This window comes from Lolium perenne, chromosome 3, assembly GCF_019359855.2.
Source record: "Lolium perenne isolate Kyuss_39 chromosome 3, Kyuss_2.0, whole genome shotgun sequence".
NCBI classification, from domain to species: domain Eukaryota; kingdom Viridiplantae; phylum Streptophyta; class Magnoliopsida; order Poales; family Poaceae; genus Lolium; species Lolium perenne.
In genome coordinates this window covers 282,968,566-282,976,965 of record NC_067246.2, presented here as the reverse complement: position 1 = coordinate 282,976,965, position 8,400 = coordinate 282,968,566, and the positions used below count along the sequence as shown (strand labels likewise).

Genomic DNA, 8,400 nt, shown 5'->3' with positions numbered 1-8,400 from the left:
CCGATTAGGAACGAGAACGCCTCCTACATGGAGATGTGTTTGAGTTTTATCGCGACGTTTGATCGATCATATGCAAATAAATTGTATAAACCTTGTTTTTACGGATTCGGATGCCACTTGCGCAGAACAGATCCCGTAAATCAAAACTATAAAATAGAATCAGCTATTTTATGACCCAAATACAGAGTTCGATAAAACTAAACTTGCCTTTTTCAGTTCACGTTTTTACGGGCTCTGCTAAAAATGCTCTAAGTTTTGCTTGGCGTCCATCAGCATTGGCCAATGTGGCGCTGGGCAAGGGGACAAGTGGTGTGCACCCGCTCCCAGGCAACAGTTTGACAAAAAGCATACGCTTGGCGACCTACATACAGTTCTGTGTTCATTTCATCCATGACTGATGACGCACTATTCAGATGTATCCAAATGGCACACTTGATGTATAACCATTTTGATGTAATTACGTAGATGAGCTTTAGAGCATCTTCACCGGCGGCTCCTATAGCGGCCTCGATAGCGTTTTGAGCCGGAAGCAAAAATGGACTCACACCTACGCGCCTCATACGGCGCCGGTGAAGCGCCGGCAACCCCGAGCCGGCCCCTTCGCCAAGGACGCGAATTGCGCCGGCGCCTCGCGGAACGACGGTTTTCGCGGGTGGGACGTTTTGTCAGCGAGAGGACGCGGCGGTTCGCATTGGGACACGGGGAGGTTGGTCATCGGCGTTAATGGCCTCCCGCGCGGAAACCCAGACGGCGAGGGCGGCGACTGGCCACGTGGCATCCACCTACCTTACCCATGTTTGCCACCTCCCATAAAAAACCCCAGCGGCGCGCACTTCTCTTTGTTCCCCGCCATCCAACCCTAGCCGCCGCCGTCCAACCTCCGCGCAAACCTCCCACGCACCCCACCAACGATGGCGCACAACGACCAGGCCGGCGGCAGCGGCGTGCTCCGCTTGACGCAGCTTAGCCTTGACAAGGCCGACATACTGTACTGGCACCGCATCCCGTGCCAGTACAGTTTAAGTTGCCGCACGGCTGGCACATCTCCAACGGCGGCTTCGCCGTGCCGCCGCCGCCACCGCCAGGAGCACAGACGCGGGCCCTTGCCTGGGAACGGCGAAACCAGATGACGCCGGAGGAGAGGAGCTTGCCGGACAACGCTCTCGACAGCCCGGACTGGGGACTGCGTTTCGAACACGAGTGCGCTGACGGCCAACCGCTCGAGCGGCCGCTTCAACACCGTCGGCCACCGTGCCTGGTGGTATGGCCGCAACGTCGACGACACGCTCCGCCAGTATGGCTTCCGTCCGCGCATCCGCGGGCAACGGGAGCCGGTGTACTTCCCACAGGCGGCGCGCATGGCGCCGCGGGCGCCGACCCTACAGAGGCCACCGGAGAGGACTGCGGCGTCCGTAAGCCCGCGCACCGGATCGTCGTCTGCCGTTGCGCGCACGCGTTCGGCCGCGCCCGCGCCTCCTTCCGGAGGCGCCGTCATCCGCGACGAGGCGAGGCGCGCGTCCTCTGTTCTGACCCATCGGACGATGGGGTTGGGCCGTCGCCCCCACGTCAAGGAGGAGGACGCCGCGGCCTCGCCACCACTTCCGGCGGCGAAGAAGAAATGGTGGGAGAAGGAGGTCGAGGCGCAGGCGGCCCTCCGTGGCGACGGCGACGAGGAGGAGTTCCCCGCCCTACAGTACATTGTCGGCTGCTCCGTCGACGAAGACTACCGACATATCGCGATCGACACGCGGTAGGCGGCGGTGTGGTCCGCCAGGGACCACGGCGCCAACTTCGTCGACCTCGACGGGCCTTCCGAGCTACCGGCGCCGAAGGAGGAGAAGCCCGATGAGGTCAACATATGGTCCTTCGGGTCATCCAGCGGCAACGACCTGGACTTCACCGCCTTCGACACCCAGCGTCGCTAAATGTTTTTTTAGTTTTTTAGTTTGAATTCACGTTAAATTTATACGAATTTCATTCAAACTTTGTATGGATATCGTTTTCAAAACTTGAATTTAACTTTCTAATTATATCGGGTCCGCCGGTGTGATAGCAGCATCTCCAAATAGAGGATGCAGTGGAGACGCCCCTACCGACATATATTTGGGAGCCGCCGGTGGAGATGCTCTTATTATTGAGTCAAAGCATCATTCCAAACTCAAATTCCGTCATTACGATGAGAAATATACTTTGCTCGGCAAATATGCTTGGATAATACATCAAGGCTCAAGCTCCGATCACATTACTAGTAAGTATGGGAACGAACATCTCTCACGTTACGTTACACCTGCTTACATATAGGAAAGGAAATGCTGTCGGTCAACATGCGTTCGCTACATTACACTGCAGGCACAAGGACAGTACTAGTGGCTGCAATATGAATGTGCTCAGGTCTTTCTGGTTTGGCTCCATTTCTCGCTTCTTCATTGGCTTCAATACACGGAGAACACACCACGTGTAGCTTATTTCCGCCTATCCTTGGCTCTCTTGAATGTTTGCCTGCCCTTGTTCTTCCACTTCTGGTTGCCTCCTGGCGTCCGTGTCTCCTGAATTTCCCTTACCTTGCGCATCCTGCATTTTCACGGAGGGTGACGGCATTCAGTTTCAGGGATGCTCTAGTTAAACTGAAATATATGCATTATCTACCAAGTTCTTTAGTAATTTAGATCAAAAAGTACATAAGTTCATTCTGTTTTTTTTTTATCAAACTGGAGCTACTTTTTTTTTTTGAAGGAAAACTGGAGCTACTTCTGATATGTGACAGAATCAGACAGTGGTTCATGCAATGGACGCTGCGTCCAAACCTAACTCCAAACCAAGGAAAGGCTCTAGTCTATTCTAGAATATGGTTCTGTTGTTGTATAACTAACTACCCATGAAATCCTTTGATCCAGCATATTCAACTCACAAAAACTTGTACTGACAGGCAAAAACAAGAACAAAGACAGTGAGTCTCCAGTATCACTGCATGTGGTAAAAGGATGATGGGCATACCTGTAGTTCTTCAGTTTTGGGTCAGATAATATCTCATCGACCAAGTTTGTTTTCTGATCACTCTTTGTGAGCCTACCTGAGTAGAACTCAGACGCAGGCGCAATAACTGTTCCCACCTGAACCGATAATATTAAGCATATTAACTACTGATGAACATTCACAAGTTTTCAACAGTGAGATACCTAAAATATTAACAAAGCTTTGTGATTTGATTGCTTACTTGGAAATACTTCGGTAGGGCCTTGGATTTACCAGATCTCTTGAAATGCCTTTTAGGGTCCAGTACATGCCTCAGCTGAAAAACATATGCTGAGAATATTGTGGTTAAACCACCAAAAATATAAACACTAAGAACAAAAAGATGGCCCCGTCATTATTGTGCTTCAACATTTAAATTGTATTTTAACTCACAATATTCTGTTCTTCTTAGAACTAACACAGTTCGACCAGATTGCAGTACTATCATATAAGCCTCCAAAGTACATGACGACAATCAAATATGGATGGTACTAATTGTTTACTAAACCATTCATGCTTACTCAACGGCTATTTTCTCTGCTACTGAGACCAAACAAAAGGAAAAGTGGAAAACACTTGCATTTTGTGTAGGAGAAACCTATTATTATCCTGAGAATAACACACAAGCAAAAGAAAAATCCATGAGTACGCATGCTCTACATTCTAGTACACGCTTATCAAATGGCTGATGCTTGACCATCAGGAATTCAGGATCACGTTACTAAACGCCCAATTAGAGAGTTAGCTTCTGCTTTCCACAGTTACATAATGTAGCCCCACACAAAAGTAATACCACTGAGAACAATTCACCCAAGTGCAATACCATACCTGCAAAATCTCAAGGTCCTTCTTCAACTCGGGTGTAATGGTAGGCGCAGGCATGTCGAACCTGCAAATGGAACCGTAAGTATCCATACAAGAAACCAACAGCAAGACTCAAATTTCCAACTCACCAGCCCTTGCCGGTGGTGTCCTTGACGTTCTTCCTCGCCATCTTGTTGACCTTCCTCGGGTCCCTCGGCGGCACGAAGAGCCCGCCCACGAGCTCGTTGCTGGGCTTCCAGAGGCTCCCCTGCGCGTCGATGCTCGAGGTCGGCGCCGAGCCCTTCCTGCTGCTGCTGCCGCAGGCTGCCGGCAGGGAAGGCATCTTGGGTGCCCACGACAGGCCGATTGGCGCTGCCGCCGCCTCCGGCATCTCTCTCCTGCTGCCTGTAAGATCAGGTAGCTTCGTTGGGTTAGGCGGCAGCAGTAGGGGCGGCGGTGCAGGGGAGAGGAGGAAAGGCGGCGCTCAGGATGGGAATGGGCTGGCCCGGACCTGTTCTTGGACCTGGCCCTGTGGCCTCAAGGCCAATTTTGGGGCCATGGGCTGACCCATTTTGAGAAAATACCGTGGCCCTGCTGGCCAATGGGTACCCAGGGCCGACCCAAAATTTAACTAAAATACAAAAATTACAGCCCTTTATACACAGCAAAGAAAGTACAGTCCAATCTCAACTCATCTATACCTAATAATAAAGAAAATAAGGCTTCTTGTTCGTTCGTTTTTTATTACCCCTGATTTTTGTCTAAATTACGTGCCAATGCCACCGCTAAGTCAAAAAACCGTTTCGTAAATACTTCCATACGTGTGTCTCACGTTCGTATTGCGCTGTTGGGCCGTAGCGAGCGACTGATCCGTGTCAAAGTAGAACTATATACAGGCTGACACAATCTCTAAGTCTTTAAATATGGGAGGGATCGATCTGCCGTTCATCAAATCAATCCAGGATATGAGCAAAGTCTACGAGATTAGGTCGTGGGAGAGGACAGTACTCCGACGACGGCGAGCGCTTCGAGATCGCCAGGCAACGGCGCTCCGCTACTCCGCCCCATCAGTAATCATGGCATCAGAGCGGCGATCGAACATACGGAAGATTCTTACTAGGAGCCGCCGCATGGCAAGCATCGAGGAGACGCAGTAGATTCTCCACTTCGTCGCCGAGCATGGTGTGACGGAAAGCGTCGAGGTGAACACGGTCATGAAGCATCTGGCCAAGGACGATGTCAGGGTACCGCCCATCGATGTCGGCAACACGTACAGCTCGCTGTCCTCAGCTCGGTAGCACATGGACTCGCTAGGACGCTTCGTCATCGTCATCGACTGCGGTGATGAGCGGCGGCACGCACCATGGTTCTGCAGCGGGAGGCGGCTGCGTCGTCATCGAGGACTTGAGAACCCATGTTGCATAAACGACGAGATGAGCACCAGTCAGTCGTTTTGCCATCTCGTCGTCATCGTCCTTGAGAGATTCAAAGCGCAGCATCTCCTACCGCAGAGAAGACAAAGATGACGCCGACGGCGAAGTACTTGGTGCCCCAATCCACGCCTTCGTAGGGCAGAGCATGGGCCTGCGCCGTTCCTAGCTCTAGCGGTGCATCCCCTGCCGCAGAGAAGACGAAGAAGTGGCCGCGCGAGCGTTGCTGACGACGGCGAAGTACCCTTTGAGTGCCGCCGCCGCCGGCTGGTATAGAAACGCCGCTTTGTGCCCAAGTTCAACCCCATCCTCCTCTGCAGTTTTGCCTATATATGGACAGGAAAACGTACTTGACTGACGCATCGACAAGGCCGCCGAAGACATGCAAGCTCGTGCTCGTAACTATCGTGTTACCTCTGGCTGCTTGATTCGACGGTGCAGTCTGTAGTCTATTGTGCACTTCTGTCAAAACATGCAATTCGTAATGGGTTAGCATGAAATAGAGGAAAATCGTGAAGGGGAAATGCCTCCGTGGAGTACATGCACAGAAGCAAGATGGCCTGCCACCTAGAGCTCCGGACTAAATGATGACGGCAAGCAATTGCTCTGGAGCCATATGGAAGCTTTACTGTCCACCAAAAATACATCAGTTCATCTGGCATGTAGCTCATGACAGCCTCCCGATAAAGATGAATATGAAACGAAGGGGCATGTACTGCAACACACTCTGCTTAAGCTGCTTTGTTTTACAAGCTGTAATGAGCTTGCTACAATAAATTTTCGTATCGCCTGTTTTTTACCCATGAATACACTCATTTAACAATATGTGGAATATTTGATGCGTTTAAATTCAACTGTGCCAAGTAAAACATGCCCTTCGAGGCGGTATTTCAATCCGGCAAGACACCGTAATTATGATGTATACTTTTATATACATTGAGTAACGCTCCATCCTATCAAGAAAACTTATTTATAGTACTAAATCGTCCATAAATAGATGCCAAAGATTTATTTAAATTCAGATGTATCTATACACTAAATCGTGTCTAGATACATTCAAATTTAGATAAACTTTTGGCATCTATTTATGGATAGTGGTAGTACTGAAATTCTCTATGGCCTAAAAAATATATGAAGAAACAGTAGCAGCACACGGGCTTACACTATTCGGATGAAAGGCTTGATACGCTGAGCATTTTGTACTATAATAAATTGCTGGATCATGTGTGTTCAAAGGCAACCGAATTTGACATATGCCTCTCAAAACAGATGCTACTGACATAAGTTACATGAGTAAAAGCATGAAACGCTATTGGGCTACTTTCCCATTGCAACCAAGGATTTGTGTTGGCCAAGTGGCCAACCAATCTGCTGGGAGATGTTTTCGAGTTTTCCCCGTAGCGAAGCACGGGTTTTGTCCTAGTTTTAAATAAGACACAACAGACAATTCAGTATAAATACATGCCCAGCAAAAATACACACCGGCACCACCTAGCTTTTTTTACTCAAGTAGGAACATATAAGTATCGTCTGGTTCAATTCAGTGGCGGAGCCAGGATCCAAAAGTTGTGATGTCAAGCTTTAAAAATACGAAGATTTTTTTATAACACACTGTTTTTATTTTTTTATAAAATTGTAGTAACATACTTATGTAGACAAACTAAACAGGAACACAAAAGAAAGAAAAATCATAAAAGGATAGATCAAGTACCCTAGAACAACTAATATTCTAACAATTTGAGAAGGAAAATGGAATTGGAGTAAAAGGAAAGGGCCTCGTCCTGGTGTTGAAGTGGATGTCGTTGTAGACACGCTGACACGCAGTTCTGTGCCAATGGACAAACTAACTGATGGCGTGTCAATTTGACGATCGCCTAATGGGGCCGTGCCTGGCTGGTGACCACCAAGGTGGCCGCCCGTGAGCCTGTTTACCGGAGGTAGTTGTGCATGCCAGCGAATTCCCGGCGGCGGGCCGGCCTCAACTCCCGGTGTTCGTACTCTACTAGAACAAGAGCGCTGGGCTACTCCTTCCCATGTCGTCACGATTAATTAGGCTTGCAGGTTGATTTGGGGATTTAAGATCTGATGAATTGGGTATTTCATGATCGAACAAATTGGGGATTTACATGCCACGCTGGGTTACAGGAAGCTGCTCAAACGGAAGAGAGAGGGAGGGATACCCATCGTGGAATCAGGGGGAGTTACTAGTCAAGCGGAGGTTTCAGGGGGAGTGGTCATTTTCAAGAGTTTACAGCGTTTAGCCGTGAGCATGCATAGCCAACGGCATTCGATTTGCAAAAACCTGTGTAGTCGCTTGACTACACAGCCACAACGTGGCTCCGCCACTGGTTCAATTCAGTATAAATAAATGCCCAGCAAATCTACAGGAGCTTTGCCGTCTTAACCGAGAGGAGGCATGATTAACTAGAGAACAACTTGTAAGCACCTGTAAATATCTGTATTGCATGGAATGCTAACCTTCTATGTCCTATTCATACTCAAAAAAAGAAAATACAACTCAACAATTTCAGGCAAACCATGATCTAGTAAGCTGAATCAAGAAGCAGAGCAGCCACAACCAAGGGACGGGGCATGTGGGGGAAAGTCTCACCTGTGCTTTGCAGCGGCTAGTGGAAGGGGAAGGTCGCCAGAGCAGCACAAGACGGAGAAGGAGCTGGATGGCGAGTTGGACTGGCGAGAAGGACGACGAGTTGGACGGCCGAGAGAGATGACGACGATGAGCTGGAAGGCGAGAGGGACGGTGAGAACGATGGCGAGAGGGACGTCCTGGACGGTGAGGAGGACGCCAAGGGGGAGGAGCCGGGGACAGCGCCGCCGCCGAACAGATGGAAGGCGTCGGGGGCCGCGATTAGGGCGTCCAAGATTGGGTCGACACTGGCGAACGAACGGGTCAACAAATGTCGGCCCCGACCGATTTCTATACTAGGCCGACCCAGCCGTCCAAACGGCCTCGAATTTTTGGGTCGGGCCAGTGGCCCGACGGGTTGGCTCGGACCATTCTCATCCAGATCGTGTCCTTTTTTTTTGAAAATAATCCATTTATACTACCTCCGATTCAAAGAATAAGGCGCCCTCATTTTACGTGCTTTTCGTTTGACTAAGTATTACTTCAAATATATAAAGATTATTTATA

At 49.5% G+C, this 8,400-nt stretch overlaps 1 protein-coding gene across 3 annotated transcripts; it reads right to left on the bottom strand.

Moving 5' to 3' along the window:
- Positions 1-2,168: 2,168 nt before the first annotated feature.
- Positions 2,169-8,169, bottom strand: LOC127344322 (rRNA-processing protein fcf2). 3 transcript variants are annotated; one of them, XM_051370556.2, is made up of 7 exons: positions 7,858-8,169; positions 5,597-5,708; positions 3,966-4,221; positions 3,841-3,901; positions 3,215-3,289; positions 2,995-3,110; positions 2,169-2,571 (listed from the first exon to the last, which is right to left on the bottom strand). In XM_051370556.2, exons 2-7 carry the CDS (start codon positions 5,628-5,630, stop codon positions 2,463-2,465), a joined length of 651 nt encoding a protein of 216 aa, XP_051226516.1. In that variant the 5' UTR covers positions 5,631-5,708; positions 7,858-8,169; the 3' UTR covers positions 2,169-2,462. The 3 variants fall into 3 exon arrangements, with proteins under 3 accessions (XP_051226516.1, XP_051226519.1, XP_051226517.1); XM_051370559.2 differs by lacking the exon at positions 5,597-5,708 and having other exon boundaries at positions 3,966-4,237; positions 7,858-8,168; XM_051370557.2 differs by lacking the exon at positions 5,597-5,708 and having other exon boundaries at positions 7,858-8,167.
- Positions 8,170-8,400: the final 231 nt, after the last annotated feature.

Coding starts and splice junctions, on each gene's coding strand:
- LOC127344322 (XM_051370556.2), bottom strand. CDS start 5,630: ATGTCTTCGGCGGCCTTGTCGATGCGTCAGTCAA. Junction 4,222..5,596: donor CTTGTCGATGCGTCAGTCAA/GTACGTTTTCCT, acceptor CTGATCTTACAG/GCAGCAGGAGAGAGATGCCG. Junction 3,111..3,214: donor CCCTACCGAAGTATTTCCAA/GTAAGCAATCAA, acceptor TTATCGGTTCAG/GTGGGAACAGTTATTGCGCC.